Genomic DNA, 17,938 nt, shown 5'->3' on the forward strand with positions numbered 1-17,938 from the left:
CAGTTCGTTTGATGGCTACAAGCCTGGCAGACTGAGATCTTTGTCAGAGTCTCACAATAAATTGGTGGTAGCTGGGACCAGAATAAAGTGTAAATGACCCAATTGGTTTCTCTGACATTACTGGGCTGGGTTTTGTTTTGTTTTGTTTTTACTGGAATTTGACAATTGAAGCGTAAAAGAAGGTGGGCTGATAGAAGGGAAAGAGAGTCGTATTGCATATGGAAAAGATACTTAGGTAGAAAACCACAAACTTGAATATCCTGAGCAATTGAATTAATAAGGAGAGGAGAACCTTCTTTCCATACCAACCCATTCTTCATTCCTACTGTTTGAATTACCTTTTTAAAAACGGGGCTTCACAGACCCTTCCTCTACTTAAAAATTTGTAGTGTCTCCTTGTCACCTAACTGAATAAAGTCCCGGTTCTTTGGCAAGGCGTATCGGGAAGGCCCTTCACAGATGTCCCTTCCTTGTCTTTAGGTCTTTCCTCTCCCCTTCCTGCAGCCCTCTTCTCTAGCCACACCAAGCATTCACCAACTTATCATGTACTTTCTTTGTGGATTTGTTTATGTTATTCCCTTAGAATGACCCTTCCACCCCTGTCCACCTATGACCTCTTCCTTCAAATCTCAAAGTGAACCTCTTTTTCACAGTGTCCCCTCAAACCCTCTCCCTTTATCCAATGATTATTTCTTCATATGTTTCTTCATATGTCCTTTATACATTATTTCTGTTGTAACACTTATCGAGTGGTATTATCCTAGTTGTATGTCTCACTGAACTGTGATCTCCTTGTGGAAGGGTCATATCTTGTTTATCTTTGTATTCCTGTTTTCTAGAACTCTTCCTGGACATTAGTGGGTATACAGCAAATATTAATTGCCTTGAAAAATCTGATTGATATTAATAACTCCTAAGGAGAAACACAATCGGTTAAGTACATTGTTATTTCCTGAATGCAGTGTTATCTTCCAGGGAAGATCATAAAATCCACTGCAAGAAAGAAGGGATTGAGTAAAAATTTCATTTTGAGGGAGGTGGTATATAAAGGGGGTTGAAAGGAGGATGGACGAGGGGTATAAAGAATTCGGGAGGATGGCTCAGGAAACAAAAGGGGAATGGAAGCAGGAGGGGAATAGGAGAGGAAGAAAGCAGAAAAGAGAGAAGGAAAGTGGAGAGAGCGATCATGCAGCCAGGATTTTACAATCTTGTGTAATTTAATGGCAGGGGAGTTACTGGACAATGCTTTCTCACATGGACGTTCCAAACTCTCTTTCCTGAATGAACCCCATTTTGTATTCTTCACATCACTCTCTCTCTGAAAAGACACAAGTGCACTTCTCACAACTGCCTTACAATTAGTGCATTGTTCTTCACTGTTTCTGTGGAAAGCTGGAGGAGGCAGAGTAGTATGGTAGAAGGCACTCACCACCCTGGGAATCGAAGGCCTGGCACATCCCAGCTCTGGGGCCTCGAGCCAGGCACTTAGCCACTTTCACCCCAGAATCTTCTTCTGTAAAATGGGTTATTAATATCTGTCCAGGCTTCCTTTCCAGGTTGTCGTAAAGATCTAAATAAGTGAAATAATATACATGAAAACACTTTGTAAGTGGTCAGGCTTTTTGTTGAATTATTTTTTCAGTCGAGAGACTCCATTGGGAGATAGCAGAGCTCTGTTTATTGTTAATAAGTCCTGTTTACAGAAAGGTGATAACAGTGTTTCTTTCTTAGTAGTATTCTGAAGTCCCAGGAGGCTGGCCCATTCAGATGTTCATGGCCCATGAGAAAGGCGTATAAGAAACCATGGCACTCCCTTTTCAAAAAGAGTTGGAGAAATATAAGAACATCGATGAAGATGAGCTTCTTGGCAAACTCTCAGAAGAGGAACTGAAACACTTGGAAAATGTTCTTGATGACCTAGATCCTGAGGTTAGTAACCTGGAGCTGAAGCAGCGTGGTTAATGATAGCATGGGATAAAAGGCTGGTGTGATCCTCAAACAATTGTGTAGAAATCCCTTAGCTCCAAATGCAAATTCTGTGTTCTCCTCTGATTGGTGCTCGGTCACTTTTACACATTTCTTCAGAACCTCAGTAGCCACATCTATAATATAACTTGGCAAATATGTTTCTCAAAAACCAATTGAATATAAATGGAGAAAAATAGTTTCCATTGGTTAAGGAATGATTAGTGTAACCTTGGGAAAAAGAAAAGAAAGAGGGAAAGGGAACAACTCTTACCCAGTTTCTTTTATGAGTCACACACTCTGCTGAGCACAGAAGCTCCTGAGGTAAATTGTATTGTCCCCATTTCATAAATGAGGGGACAGACTGAGAGAATTTACCTAAGATCCCATACTAGGGATGTCAGAGATGGTATTTAAACCAGGTCTAATACCCCAAAGGCAAATCTTTTTCTGTATCTCGTTTCTTTAAAAGGTGTAAATAACTTGAAATCTTTGGTGATCTCACAATAGGAAGATTACAATAACTGTAACCGTAATATCACGGAAGTTTAAATGGAGCTTCTAATATTTTTATGATCTCGTGAAAAGCTAAGTAACTTGTTATAGTGCTTATTTAGCAAGCATTTTCTTCAGCCCTGCTGGTATTATCTTAAACTTAGAATCAGAAAATAATGATTTTACTGTAAATAATTATGTCACTAAAAGTTATTTATATGATATTCTGATGTGCCAGATACTTTGACTATTGTATTTACTTTAAACAATACAAGTATCCTGTTTTTATTTATTTATTTTTTTTTTAAATTATTTTTTCCCTACACCTGATCTTGGTAAAAGGACGTCACTCAGTTCCTCAAACATGCCCTACATTTCCTACTTTATTTATTTATTTATTTATTTATTTAAAATTTGTATTGGGGAATATTGGGGAACAGTGTGTTTTTCCAGGCCTCATCAGCTCCAAGTCAAGTCGTTGTTTTCAATCTAGTTGTGGAGGGTGCAGCTCACTGGCCCATGTGGGGATTGAACTGGCAATCTTGGTGTTCCGAGCACTGTGCTCTAACCAACTAAACCAACTGGCCACCTCTTTTTTATTTTTTAAACTTAAGGAAGGAATCTCTAAGCGTAATCAAGCATATATCAACATCTACCATAATATTTACTTACCTACTTGGATGTTTCTCCAGGAGAGGGGTTGGAAATATGAGAGTGTAGCCATATTGGCTCCTTCTTAGAATCTCCGTATGCCTGCCTGGGAGCACCTTACGTAGACCTGACCATACTTAAGTGGGGTCTGTGAGGCCGTGAAGGGTGGCTGGCCTTTTGCCATCGCATTCTAGAAGACAGCTGCAGAAGACCCAAGCAGCTCCAGCCATCTCTGTTCTGCCTGCACTCTTTGGGGGCCCTCCTCTCAGCATGGAATATTAGAGCAAGTAGGGCCTCAGATTTGCCAGGGACTCCTGCCCTTCGCTCACACCCACATCCCCACTTCTCTGCACTGGTCTTCTTCTCCATGCTTCCCTCCTACACAGCAGGAGAGGGCAGGTAACAAAGTTTCAGTCAGTGGACACCTTCCTTCCTGCTCACACCTCTGTTTTCTCAGAGCGCATTGCTGCCAGCTGGATTCCGACAGAAAGACCAGACACAGAAAGCAGCCACTGGCCCATTTGACCGCGAGCACCTCCTCATGTACCTGGAAAAGGAGGCTTTGGAACAGGAAGACAGGGAAGACTTTGTGCCCTTCACTGGAGAAAAGAAAGGTAAGGACATGTCCTGGGACAAAGGTCTTCCTATGTGTTTTCATTGGAGGGCCAAGCTAGGGAACAGACCTGAAAGTGGGAAGTGAGCCCATGAACCAGATTCGATATTAAAAACAAGCATGGCTGATGGATACATGTCAGTATAGACATTCGTCCAGATCCATAGAATGTCTACCACCGAGAGGGAGCCTTAATGTAAACAATAGACTTTGGGTGATAATGATGCCAGTACAGGTTTATCAATTGTAATAAACGTGCCCACTCTGTTGTGGGATGTTGTGAGAAGGGCAGGTTGTGAGCGTGAGGCCAGGGGGTCTGTGGAAACTCTCTTTACTTTCCTCTGTGAACCTAAAACTGCTCCAAAAAATACAACCTATCAATTGTAAAAAAAGAATCATGGTAGAATATGGGGGCTAATTAAAGGAATACTTAGAGTGTGATGGTACTCAAATTAGTTTTGTAAAAACCATCTTCTCTCTCAGAGAAAAACTTTTGGAAGTGTGCAGTAGTGTTGTGCCTGACAGAGGGTCCCATAGGCCTTGGTGTGTTTCTCAGCCAAGTGCTTTGCCCGCTGCAGATGTCTACTCCGTGTCTAGGCATTGACTCTGTTCCGTTAGATGCTACCATTAGAGGCCAGTGCAGTCGTTCATTTATCCAGGGTTTACCAAGCACTTCCTCTGTGCAGAGCCCTGGGCCAGGTACTGGGCCCACAGTGAGTAAGACCCGCCCTGCCCTCGAGCAGCTTGTCTAGTGAGAGACACTGTGACAGACCTGGGAAGCCTCTGAGGAGCAAGTTCTGGTCTCAGTCCATGCCAGGAGCGAGCTCAGAACTACGGAGAGAAACCCTCCGCCTAAGCTCCCAACCCTGAACCCCTTTGGAGGAAAAGTGGATACTACATCGCCTGTCCAGGTTCCTCAGCTATAGACGGTGACTTGGGCCCATGGCTACTAACGGAATCGTCGATCAACTCATGGCAACCGCAGTCTTTTTGAAACACAAATCAGATCATGTCACGTCCCTGCTTACAGCCCCCATCCTTGCTGCGGTCCTCACAGGCCTAGGGGCGCTCGCTCGCCCCACCCACCTCCCTGACTGCCTCTCTCCTTCCCTCACTAAGCCTCAGCCCCAGTATCGTCTCTCAGTTCCCCAAACCTGCTGAGTTCTTTTCCCCTCTCAGGGTCCTCTTCTCGTGGACTCTTCCTTCTGACCCACGTCCCCATTTTTCACATTCTAAATCTCAGCTTAAATGTCAGGGCCTCCAGCTTTCCCTGACCTCTCTGTCTAAAATGGACGCCTTCTTTCTGTCCTGACACTCATTCATTGCTTTCATAGCTCTGTGACAGTGTTTGTCCTTTTGTTTATTTACTTTGCGCTTTGTGTGTTTTCCACATTGATTGAGATCTCCACAATGGACCGATGTCTCTCTCGTATCCTGGCCCAGAAACCAACACAGGGGGAGGCACTCGATAAATATGGGTTCAAACGAATGCCATCCTGAGCTTCTGCACCAGGGCTGTGGGGACCAGGGGGAGCATGGCTCCTGACTGGCATGAGTCAGAGCGCCCCTCCCTATTCTTGCAGAGCATCCGGGCTCGCCCCTGAACCATGCACATTCAATGGCTCATGCACCATTGATAATGTCATTTTACTAAGAAAGTAAAGGTGAACAGTGACAAAGTGGACAAATAACCAAGGATTACTGTAGAAATAGGAAACTCTATGGCAAAATAATTGGTTAATTTGAAAGAAAAAATAAATTATAATGTCAAATCTTTACTAAAATCCCAATTAACATCCAGTATTAGGGTAGCAACAGAACAATAAGAGGAGAGCTGCTGTCTTCTGTTCTCAGAGTAGAGATCTGAAGAGCGGCTATGGTAAAGTACCTCTCAATCCACGTTAATCTCTAGATGGTTCCTAGGGGATTAGGAGTCTCAATCCACATTAATTTCTAGATGGTTCCTGGGGGATTAGGAGTGCAGGAGCAGTCTGAGTAATAAATGGGGATACAAAAGGGGTATACAGCTGCACATTGAGGCTTAGGAGAAAGTTGAGAGGCAACACGATTGAGCAAAATGAGCAGAGAGCAAGTTTTCCAAACAGAGCAGAGGGATGGGGTGAGGAGTCTGCAGGGCCCCAGGAAAGACCAACAGATGATCCAGAAGCAGTGAGAAGCTATTGTGAAGGCCTCAGGAGAGGTGCCCCATAACCCCAGCTCTGAACGCCCCGTGCCCTGGGCCCTTAGTTCCTGGGCCACATTAACTCTCCACTGTAGCTTTATTCATTTAGGACTTCTTGTTTGGTTGGACCCTCTCAGATGGACGTGCAGCAGCAATTGTCCTGAATACTGATAGCTGTGGGCCACCTGAGCACCTCGTGTTTACAGTAATCCTAAGTAGTACCAGGAATTAGGGATTCAGAAATCCTGTTTTGACTCTAGAGCCAAGATCATCTGAGCCAGAAAGAAAATGCTTCAGGCTGCAGATACTATGAAAATTACGTCTGGGATGAGCCCCAGTGTCTGAGATGTTATTGATTCGTTGGTCTTTTTTTTTTTTTTCTTTCTATCTTCTGGCCATTCTCCCATTTTTGTTTCCCACTGTATTTTCCTTCTTTCTGGGAAATGTGGCAACTTATATGATGGGCAAAGGTAGCGACCTTGTGGCCAGGATACCCCAGCCTGACCACAAGCAGTGGTGCCTCTTTGGGGTATCCAGCTCTGCCTGGCCCCTGGTTTCCTTATCCACCATTTGAAGACCTGGTAAATTATCAGGAAGTATGCAGCCCCAGTAACCAGAGACTTCTTCTGGAGAGTTTTCATAAGGGAGCAGTACTGACTTTGGATTTGACCCTTTCCTTTCCCATAGGAGTGGGGAAAGCCAGGCTAGCCAAGGAGACCTAAAAAAACTCTTGGGTCCCTATTGGCTGAAGCTGGAGTCAGCTGCCTATTCTACCCAAGGTGACAAAGAAGAGAAGCAATGGAGGGATGAGTCTTTAGGGAACTCCAAAGATCAAAATGGAGGAGGCCAGTTTCAGAGAACTTGCCAAGAAGTAAGAGCAGCTCTCAAAAAGAGAGAGACCAAAAGTCAAAGCTGGAAAGAATTGGCAAGAGTGTGAGTAGGTCTGGAGTGTCCCTGTTGTGGCTCTGGGGTTTCTGGGGTTCACGTTGCTGAGCCATTGCCCGTGTGGGATGTGGGTGTGCTGGCCTGGCTGGAAGTTAGGAGCAGGAAACATGCTCTCCTCCCAGCAATGTGATCATTAGCCAGAGGTTTGGGTTGGAGGTGGGTGGGGGTCAAGGTGCAGATAACGGCATATTCAGAAGTGAGCAGGGGCCAGAATACATGGCATCCGACTGACAGGATGAAGTAGGAGGTGGTAACAGAGCACTCATGTGTGGGGAGCACAGAGAGCCCTGCTGCGCAGGCCTCCGCAGCTCTAAGTATGACAGAAAGTCAGGCTGACTTTGGTAAGCACTAGAGAAGTGGTTGTGTCCCCAGCTCACTACCTAGTCCAGTGACTTCAGATATAGCATCCTCGTCGTGTGTAATCTCAATTATTGGGAGGAAAACACTGGGTCATCACCAGTTTGTCCTTTAGGAATTCCGGGGGCCGTTTGGATGAATCTGGCCCAAGTCTTTGCAGGGTCCAAGGCAAGAACACAAGTAGAAGCCAATGTGCTAATTTAAAAAAATATTTCGAAGCTAACACACTGTTAAAATATGTTCTATTATTTTACAAATATGCCTAGGCCAATGCTCTTGGACTTGCAAGAGTTCCACACAGGACGTGTGTCTGTCCTGCATTGCTGGGGCCTCAAGCCCACATGGTCGATACCCCAGCCTACATAGCCAAGTTTTGCCCATACTCATCCACAAACAGCCTCCCCTTGACCTGGGGGTGCACACCCCAGCAGTGCCTTCAGGAGGATGGCAGGGGGGAAGGGACTCATGCAGACCCGGGAAGCAGGCTCAGGGATCTTTAGGCAGAGAAGTCCAGAGTCCCAGGTACCTGGGATGTGGGTCAACAGGCGGCTTCTATCCTAGATGTGAAAGTGCCTTTGGTCCCACAACTCTTCCCTCAGTGGGGCAGAAGCAGTGGGGGGGGGGGGGGGGAGCGGCCAGAGGAGACCAGAGCTGCGCCCTCCAAAGTGTGGTGTTCATGGCAGAGCCCTCTGGCCCAGGTCTAAGGGCAGTGCTGCTGATGGATGGGAGAGAGGGCAGAGAGGGGCCACCATTGTCCTCTGTGTTGAAAGACTGTCTGTAGGCTCCTTGGATCTCCGGGTCGCAGAATGCAGGATTCCTCCTCTGACCTTCCGTCCCTTTGCTTGTGGGTTATTGATATTGGCATCTTCCCAGCAGTTAAGGAATCCTCGTTGGATGTGCAATGGCTTAATGACAGCGCTTAATGGCCAGAGTGGCATTCTCTGGTCAGTCCATTTACCCTACAATAAGGCAGCAGCATGCAATGGTTTTTGTTTTTCTTTTAATTTAAAGGGAGAGTCTTTATCCCCAAGGAAAAGCCCATAGAAATCCGTAAAGAAGAAAAAGTGACCCTTGACCCAGAACTGGAAGAAGCCTTGGCCAGCGCCTCTGACACTGAACTCTACGATCTTGCAGGTTAGTCCTCAGCTCTGGGACACTTTCCTGTCTGACTCTGTGACCTCTACGGCAGTAACCTTTGTGCCTCTCCATAGCTACTGATAATTATCATAATGCCAGGTTGACCTCAGCCATTACGTAGCTAGCTGTAAGAGTTGAGGCGGTGACTTAACCTCTCTGAGCAAGCATTCTGCTGTATTTCAGTTGTAAAATGCCACAATAATACCCATCCTACAAAACTCAGGAGTTTGAGGAATTAACAAGAATAAAGATGAAGGAGTGTGGAGAACTTAAACAATAAAATAACAGTCCTTATGCTTCCTAAGGAGCTTTTGCATTTGCCATTTTACTACATTTTATCCTCACAAATTTTCCATGAACGTCTTGTTCTTCCCCGCAGTCACTCCCACTAAGAGGTCTGTTAGCCTAACTGTGGAGCAGGACTAATTTTCTGTTACACTCACCCAGTAAGGTGAGTCTATATTCAGCCCAATCTGCTCACTTTTTTCTAGTTTTCTTAAGAGTAGCAACAATAAAATAATTATTTATTATTATTTGAATTGGTTATACACGCAGATAGAAAAAGCCCAAATAGTACAAAAGAATATGTACTGAAAAGGAAGTCTTTCACCCTGATTACTTGGTTCCCCTCCCATTTCTTTTACATCCTTCACGAAAGGTTCCATGCATATACCAGCATATTTGTGCACAAATGGGATACATCTATTTCCGAATGAGATAGAAATTTGGATTATTAGGGTCATTAGGTCACTCCAGGAGAGAGGTACTTTAAAAAACAATCTGCAGCTTTAGCAAGAATTATCACATTTTTATTCCATTGGGAGAGAAATGTTATTATAATCTCTTTCTTCCCAGGAGAACCAGCTATGCCGTATTCTAGTAGCATGCAAACTATTTCAGCTGTATTTTAATTCCTTTGTAGTAATATCAATGGTCAGTATTAAGTACACGTTTTTGAACCCCTCTCAGAAGTCACTGCAGGAGTTTAGGCACCTGCGTCACCAGTTCAGACGGTACTTTGCAGTGAACAGTCTTCTTAGCCCTGTGGTTGCTGTGGAGGGATCCTATCATGGTTACTGCTCCTCCCAAGGGCTGCCTCCTGGTCTCCATGGGAATTGCCCAAAGGGAGCATGCAGGGCTGGGCTGGAATTCCCAGGAAATGCCTAAGAAAGGAGAAAGAGAAAATCACCCATCACTTGGAAGATACTAGATTCTGAAATTGATACCATAAAATCCGGGAGATTATCCCAATAGAAAACTGTTGTCATCTTTACTCAGCCTCCTTCCCTCATCAGGTGCTCCCGCAGCACTCAGCGGGAAGCTGGCTGGGGGCGGCTGGCAGCATCTGCTCTGGAGTTGCTCTCTATGGAAAATTAAGAGCAGCTCCAATGAGTGAACGGGCTGCCAACCCTTAAGGTGTAGATAAGAAAGAGTATCCCCACTCTGCCTGTGTTACTGTGGAAGACCAAGAGCAGAAAGACAGATGGTTCATCATGTTTAGCAGTTGATCTCCAAGACAGCACCTCCCACGGTGGCCTATCTCGGTGTGGTTACCACCCAGAGTCCAGTTCTCAGCTCTGCTGGTCTGGAGATTTGATCTTGCCAGTACGTATAGCAGCAGTCAGGTTGGGGCCAGGTGTTGGGGACTGATCCACTAGCCAGATTCATAGGAAACAGATAAAACTAAAACTAAAACTTGGCAATGGAAGCCAAATTAAAATTAGAAGTTACTGAGTGAGTGTGGCGCCAAAGCAAGATATGTTTGTCGGATGGTCACATTGGCCTGTGTTTATCAAATAGGGTATCTTCTCCCTAGACAATTCCAGAAACGCGATGGCAAATTCTTATTTCTTTCACAAGCATCTGTAAAACACCTAGAACATTGCCTGACACACCAGAAGTCATTTAATCTTCATAGTAGATAAAGTATCATTGTCCCTATTTTACAGGTAGGGAAGCTGAGGCTCAGAGGTTGTTAGTAACTTCTCAAGTGACACAGGTAGTCCATGACGGAGTCAGGATTCAAACTCTGTCTGACTGCTCCTGATTGCCCCTCTGAAACCCTGGACTTGCCTGCCCTAAATACTTGTTTTTGCTTGTGGTGAGCTGGCGTCCTCCCTCCTTCTAATGTGGAGATTACAGTACAGCTGCCGAGGAGCTCAGAGGTGTGTCTCTTCCGCCTGTTGACAGATTATCTATTCTAGAATCCTTCACCAGGTGGCCACCTGTAATTCCTCACCTGTAATTTCATTAGCAAAGGGAAAGCTTGGGGGGCACTTGCAGCTTCAGCCTGCCGGTGTTGATTCTCCGTCAGTGCTGTTTTTCGCATACTTTGCTGCCCCCTGGTGCAAGTTCCATGTACTACAGGAGACTCAAAATCTCAGCCTGCTTATGGGACCTTTTATTGCTGACATCTTGTCTTTTATTTCCCACCCTGGGATGCTCAAGGTGGGGAAAGGACAACTCCTTTTGGTGAGGCTTACTTTGAAAGAGGCCCGTGATCTTTCTGCTCTTTGCCTCTGGAAAAATACATGTTGTCATCTGTACAATGTTAGATCTTAAAATATCCTTCGACTCAGTCCTACACTCACATTTTACAGATGAGAACACCGAAGAGTTAAATCTACTTCACAAGGAGGTCTCAGCAGATTTGCAGTAATTTGGGGACATTACTAGACCACTGTCCCTCAGATCCTAAATGATTCCACATGTCTAGATGTAGAAGGACCTGTGAAGATTGCTGGTGGTCTTGGAAGGAGGAGTTTTTTAATAAACTTATTTAATTCAATACATGTGCCACATACCATGCAAGGCAAGGGGGTCTTAGAGACTTATCTTTATGATATGAAGAATTGTTTTTCAAGGGACAAATTAACAATGTGGACATCCTAAGCGCTTTCCCAAACTTAATGTTTATTCACTGATTTTCTTTGCTTTCAGCTGTCCTTGGAGTTCACAATTTGCTCAATAATCCAAAGTTTGATGAAGAAACAGCCAGCACTAAAGGTGGCAAAGGGCCTGTGAGAAGTAAGCTGACGTGCAATCTGTGGTTCTGTGAGACTTGGGAGCCTCCAGGTTTGCTGGGAGGAGAGAGGCCTGTTGACCGGGCCTCCTAGTGAGTCCATACTTCTCTCCTGCAGGCTTTGAAGGTGGCTTTGTCAGTTCACCAAGGATCACTGGGCTCTGAGCAATCAAACCAGAATAGAGGTGCTGATAATGGGAGCTGTGTCAGGCAGTGTAACTAGTAACAATCAGTGGTTTTGTCCAGAACACACTCTCTTAGTGCCTCTGCTTAGGCAAAAGGCAAAATTGCTGATAAAAAGGTTTCATAGTCAGAATAGAATGTGAACAGACTTTCAGTATCTTAGATAAGTTCTTGTCTCCATTTGAGTGTCTTTTTATCTCAATAATGGATGCTTGTCATTAGAATTTGAATACCTGCTTCCACCAAAGAGCATGAAAGACACACGGGCATGGAATTGCTGGCACAGAAAAATTCCAGACTACTGTCTTCTATGTCACCATTGCCTGGGGATGTGTACTGGTCACTGGACTCTTCCCACTTACACGTCAGTCATCTGCTAAATACCTACGATGTGTTAGCGTGTTCTAGACTTAGGTACAAAGATGGTCCCTGCCCAAGGGAACTTATCTATCTGTGGTAGGGATGGAACAATAATCAGGTCGTTTTGGTATAATATGATCCAGGTGCTGTGAAAACTCACCGAAGATCACAGCTTTTCTAAGATTAATCATATTTTATTCTCTTTGATGGAAACTTGGGAAATGCTTTCTAGTCTCAGCAGCATATTTATAGATCATCATTTATACTGGGTAATTTACCCAGACAACGAGCAATATTCTTTTATTTTCTTTCTGATTTCTTATGCATAGAGATGAAAAATGTTCATCCATTTTAGCTTCAATGTCAAAGGGTAACATTCTGGCAACATGTTTACTATTAAAAGTCTGGTGTATAACCTTATGGGCTTTTATACATACACATACATGTCATTAACTCTTTTTGAGATGTTATTTTTTTAGAGCAATTTTAGGTTCATAGTAAAATTGAAAGGATGTCACAGGGATTTCCCATATGCCCCCTGCTCTTCCACATGCATAGCCTCCCCCATTATCAATACCCTGTGCCAGAATGGTACATATGTTACAACTGATGAGCCTGTGTTGGCATATCATTATCACCCAAAGTCCATAGTTTATATTAGGGTTCACTCTTGGTGTCTTACATTCTATGGGTTTGGACAAATGTACGTATAATGACATGTATTCACTATTATAGTATCATACAGAACAGTTTTACTGCCCTAAAAATCCTCTGTGCTCTGCCTATTCATCTTTCCTCCCCTCTAACTCCTGGCAAGCACTGACATTTTTACTGTTTCCATATTTTTGCCTTTTCTAGAATGTCATATAGTTGGAATCATGCAGTATGTAGCCTATTCAGACTGGCTGCTTAGTAATATTCATCCAAGGTTCCTCCATGTCGTTTCATGGCTCAATAGCTCATTTCTTTTCACTGCGGAAGAATATGCCATTATCTGGTGTACCACAGTTTATTTTTCCATTCATCTACTGGAGGACATCATGGTTACTTCCAGGTTTTAGCAGTTATGAATAAAACTGCTGTAAACATTCATGTGCAGGTTTTTGTGTAGACTTAAGTTTTCAACTTCTTTGGATCAATATCAAGGAGCATGATTACTGGATCATGTGGTAGGAGTATGTTTAGTTTCGTAAGAAACCACCAAACTGTCTTCTAAAATGTCAGTTTTTTTTTGCATTTGGGTGTCCAGTTGTTTCAGCACCCATTTGCTAAAAAGACCATCTTTTCTCCATTGCATTGTCTTTGCTCTTTTGTCAAAAATCAGTCGACTATATATGTGGGTCCATTTGGGGGCTGTACTCTGTTCCATTGATTCTTTGCATATTCTTTTCATGAATGCCACACTGTCCTGATAACTGTAGCTTTATAGTAAGTCTTAAAGTCAGGTAGTGTCAGTCCTCCAACTTCATTCTTCTCTTGCAATATCATGTTAGCTGTTCTGGGTATTTTGCTTCTCCGTATAAACTTTAGACTTTGTTAATATTGACAAAATAACTTGCTGGGATTTTGACCGGGGTTTTACTGAAGCTGTAGGTCAAGTTGGGATATACTGACATCTTAACAATAATCACTCTTCCTATCCATGAACGTGGAATATCTCTCCATTTAGTGCTTCTTTTTTTGTTGTTTTTGTTTTTGTTTTTCAATAGAATTTTGTAGTTTTCCTTATACCGATCTTGTACAGATTTTGTCAGGTTTATACCTAAGTATTTCATTTTTCACTAACTTTTTTTCAAATCGTGGTTCTCTTCTCTTACCAGTACCTGTAGATTTGCCTCATTCTTTTAATGAATAGCATCTTATTATGTGATTATGCTATAATTTATTTAACCATTTTCCTATTGATGTACCTTTTTTTACTCATATTTTACTGTCCCAAGTAATACATCAGTGAACCTCCTTGAATGTATGTCTTTATGTATTCATTTTTGCATCTCAGCATTTCTTTTTTGTATCTGAGATCCTGGGATTTGTTTATTATAGTCTGAAAGAGGTCTATATGGAGCAGCAATAACTGACCAGGGATGGTTTTTTGGGGGGGTTGATTTTGCTGTAGGGCCTTCTGCACTTTTGACTCCATGCAGTGTCAACTACTGAGACTTCTTTTGATGGTGGTTGAGAAACATTAATCTTTGAAACTGTAACTCAGAGCCATACCATACTCATGCTTGCGTAGTTGAGAATAAGCTTGCTGTCATTGATATTAAAGTATTATTGCAATCAGAGCATATGAAAGAAAGGTCATTTTGGGGAGTGATTTTGACAGATCTCTTACATTTTTTTTAAAAATTAAAACTTGTGTCTCAGATGTGGTCAAAGGTGAAAAGGTCAAGCCTATATTTGAGGAACCACCCAATCCCACAAATGTAGAAGTAAGTCTGCAGCAGATGAAAGCCAATGACCCCAGCCTGCAAGAAGTCAATCTCAACAACATTAAGGTATTTCATTATGATTGTTATCAGTGACTTGATTTATCATGAGTTCAGAAAACAATGGACATGATTGATTACCTGCTTTCACACCTGTTTGCAGTCCTTTGAGTCACTAAGTTTGAGGCAATATGTCCTATTCAAAAGAGTGGGTTTAACAAAAGAGTGATTTCTAGGATTCTTTGAAAAGAATCACAATAGTTATGTTAAACATAGTGTTTGGTTATCTATTGCTGAATAAAAAATTACTCCAAAACTTAGAGGCTTAAAACAATAAACATTTATTATTTCACACAGTTTCTGAATGTGGGTATCAGGGTGTGACTTAGCTGGGTAATCGGGGGCTCAGTGTCTCAATGAGGCTGTAGTGACTAGGGCCCAAGGATATGCTTCCAAGATGGCGCACTCAAGTGGCTATTGGCAGGAAGCCCCAATTTCTTACCACATGGCCCTCTCCATACGGCTGCCTGAGTGTCCTCACCTCATGACAGCTGGCTTCCCCCACAGTGAGTGATCCAAGAGAAAGAGGGCAAGTGGGAAGCCATAATGCCTTTTATAACCTATTCTCTGAAGTCACTTCTACTTTATTCTATTTGGCAGTAGAGAGAGGAAAAATATGTGTGTGTGTATGTGAGAGAGAGAGAGAGAGAGAGAGAGAGAGAGAGAGAGAGGGAGAGAGAGAACATTGTCTGATATCTGTTTTGTTCATTCTTTTTGAGCCAACTTCTGGCATTTAATAATAATAACCGATATTGAGTACTCACTATGTACCAGATCTTTTGCGAAATACTTGAACTCATTATCTCATTTAATCTTTAGTAGGACTTAAAGAGGTTAAGTTGCCTTCGGTCACAGATCTAGTCTGCAGAACATCTAGGACTCACACGCCCCACATCAACCTCTAGACCACCTCCTCAGTGGTCAGTACTATGCTAAGTGCTGTAGAAGAGGGAGTAAGATACATGGTCTTTATTCTGAAGAACTTATATTAGGAGAAAAACACTAAAGAAATAATTACAGCACGATGTGGGAAGCCCCCCACTGTTATGGAACTGCAGTTAAGGAAAATTTTGATCCTGCCTAGGAGAGCCAATACACAAAGGAGGTGATATTTCAGCTGAGTCTTAAAAGGTGAATAGGAATTAATCAGAAAAAAGGACAAAGGAATTTCCAGGCAAAGAGAAAAGTATGTCTAAAGGTATGGAGGAGAGAAAGATCATGGTTAATTTAAAAAAATAGCAAATAGCTCAGTCTGGTTAGAATATAGAGAATGAAAAAGAAGAAGAGGGGAATAAGGTATGTGCATAATTCCTTGGTTAGTAAACAGAAAGGTGATGTCAAAATGTCCTATTGTATTAGATTCCCTTATTGGACGCTAAGCGTTGCGGTTGCTAGGGATGGCTTGGTTGCTGGAAGATGGATGATGAATGTCTTTAAAAGGGGATATCATGTCATTAGCCATCTAAACATATAAAGTATTTGAAAGCTGTGGGTCCTTAGGTTGGGGTGGGAGTGCTGCCAACTGGTTCATCAACTATCTGTATCTTTCCCATCTTAGAACATTCCAATTCCAACCCTGAAGGAATTTGCGAAGGCTCTGGAGACTAACACTCATGTGATGAAATTCAGCCTGGCTGCAACTCGCAGCAATGACCCAGTCGCTATTGTGAGTAAAATTCTTAGAAATATAACAGGAAAATATTTAATTCATTAGAAACTCTTTCTAATTTGTTTGATCCATTAACAATTTTTAGATCTGGTAAATTTATTTTCTACACAGTTAATAAACAAAATTAGTTATACAGAGACAGTAAAACAGAACCCAGTGGTCAAGCACTTTGAATTAACTAGAGTGTTGTTAGCATTACAATTTTAAGAAAAAGAAACACTATTAGTTTAGGCATTTAGCTAAATAAATATTTAGATTCTGTTCTGGGCTTAGTACAACTTTTCTGAAACTTTTGCATCTACAGTAACATTCTGTCACAATCAATGGATATTACAACACCCCCAAATCCTACAGGAACTTGACACATAAAAATATTAAAGTATATTTCATTTTAGTTTTTGAAATGGATTACTATGTTTCAAAAATATTTTAACAACCAAATCTTAGAACATTTTTTGTTTGACACTATCAAACTGAATATGCAGGAAAAAAGAAAACCAAAAGCCCTTCTATCCACTTCAGATAATTCAGCTAAATATGGAAGCGCTTGACCCAAGTAAATACTGCTGTCATCACCATCATCAGTGTTAGTCCTCCTATTAATAACTAACATTTTTTGAGCAATTAGTAAATTCTGGCACTGATCTCTATGCTTTACACACATCTCACCTAATCCTCACTATAATACTATAAGGTATGTACTATTACTAGTTCCCACTTTAACAAATGAGCAATCTGAGGTTCAGAGAGGTTAATTAATTTTTCAAGGTAACACAACCAGTAAGCAGCAGCGTCAGGATTCACCACTAGGTCTTTCTGGTTTCACAACTAGATGCTTAACCATCAAGCTATGCTATATTTACACACAATGCCTCACTGTCAAACATTTGCTAAAATGTCAGTTATCAGGAGCCTAAGCATCAACCTGTGGTTGTTTCTAGAGCATCTGATGCTCAGCCCTTGAATAAAGCTAAAAAAACCCAAAAGTTTTTTTGACTTGATGATGTGATTTAAAGTAACATGTCTTTTGGAAGGTCTAAAATACCCTTAAAAATAGACAACATGGTGGCAGCTGGTTAGCTCAGTTGGTTAGAGCGCGGTTCTCTTAACAACAGGGTTGCCGGTTCAATCCCCAATGGGCCACTGTGAGCTGCGCCCTTCACAACTAGATTGAAACAACTACTTGACTTGGAGCTGATGGGTCCTGGAAAAACACTTAAAATAAATAAAAGTTTAAAAAAAAAAGAGAACATGAAAGTCATGACTACCTATTACAGTACTGGTGCAGAGTAGATGTTTGAAAAATACTTATTAAATGAACGAATGAATGTGCCCTCCAACCCCTCAGCATAGAGAATATTTCCATGATGATAACAGTAAACTTGAAGTAAGCACTCATGTAAAAGAGGGACTAAGCTACAAAATTGATGTTTTTACCAGCAATTATTACATACCTAAATTTGTAGTTTGAAAGTAGTTTTGAATTTGAAACCAATAATTAAAATGGCGAAAGAGCACAACTAGATCATTGGTAAGGTGAAATTAGCAATTTAAAGATTCTTAGCTGTATTTGATTTTGTATAACCTCTGCCTTTTAGTAGATTTGTTTCCAATAAAGCAAAAATACTCACAGTACATTTTGTTTGTAAGTGACTAAAGGGATAAATAAAGAAATGATTTGTCACTGCTATTTAATATATTATTTACAGTAAAATGGCAGGGATGGGAATAGTTTATAGTCCAGGGTCTACTAGTAAATAATCTAACTTCTATTCTAGGTCAAGTAAATAGCTTGAGAAGTGAACTAAATAAATTCCAAGTATAATAATCCCTTTGATACTGTTGTTAATGCAACAACTATGTCCTGAAT

At 42.0% G+C, this 17,938-nt stretch overlaps 1 protein-coding gene across 4 annotated transcripts in view; it reads left to right on the forward strand.

Annotated features, from left to right (window-relative positions):
* The window catches only part of TMOD2 (tropomodulin 2), a 42,080-nt gene that overhangs the window by 10,480 nt on the left and 13,662 nt on the right, over positions 1-17,938 (forward strand). For 2 of the 4 annotated variants that reach the window (XM_019730637.3, XM_019730639.3), the window contains exons 2-7: positions 1,732-1,929; positions 3,569-3,725; positions 8,220-8,342; positions 11,286-11,372; positions 14,278-14,408; positions 15,958-16,065. In XM_019730637.3, coding sequence (XP_019586196.1) covers positions 1,804-1,929; positions 3,569-3,725; positions 8,220-8,342; positions 11,286-11,372; positions 14,278-14,408; positions 15,958-16,065 — 732 coding nt within the window. In that variant the 5' untranslated portion in view covers positions 1,732-1,803. The remainder of the gene's footprint in view (positions 1-1,731; positions 1,930-3,568; positions 3,726-8,219; positions 8,343-11,285; positions 11,373-14,277; positions 14,409-15,957; positions 16,066-17,938) is intronic. The other 2 variants (XM_019730636.3, XM_074327742.2) reach the window with 1 other exon arrangement.

The sequence above is a fragment of the Rhinolophus sinicus genome, chromosome 3, assembly GCF_057876585.1.
Source record: "Rhinolophus sinicus isolate RSI-liver-muscle chromosome 3, RSI-T2T, whole genome shotgun sequence".
Taxonomy (NCBI): Eukaryota; Metazoa; Chordata; class Mammalia; order Chiroptera; family Rhinolophidae; genus Rhinolophus; species Rhinolophus sinicus.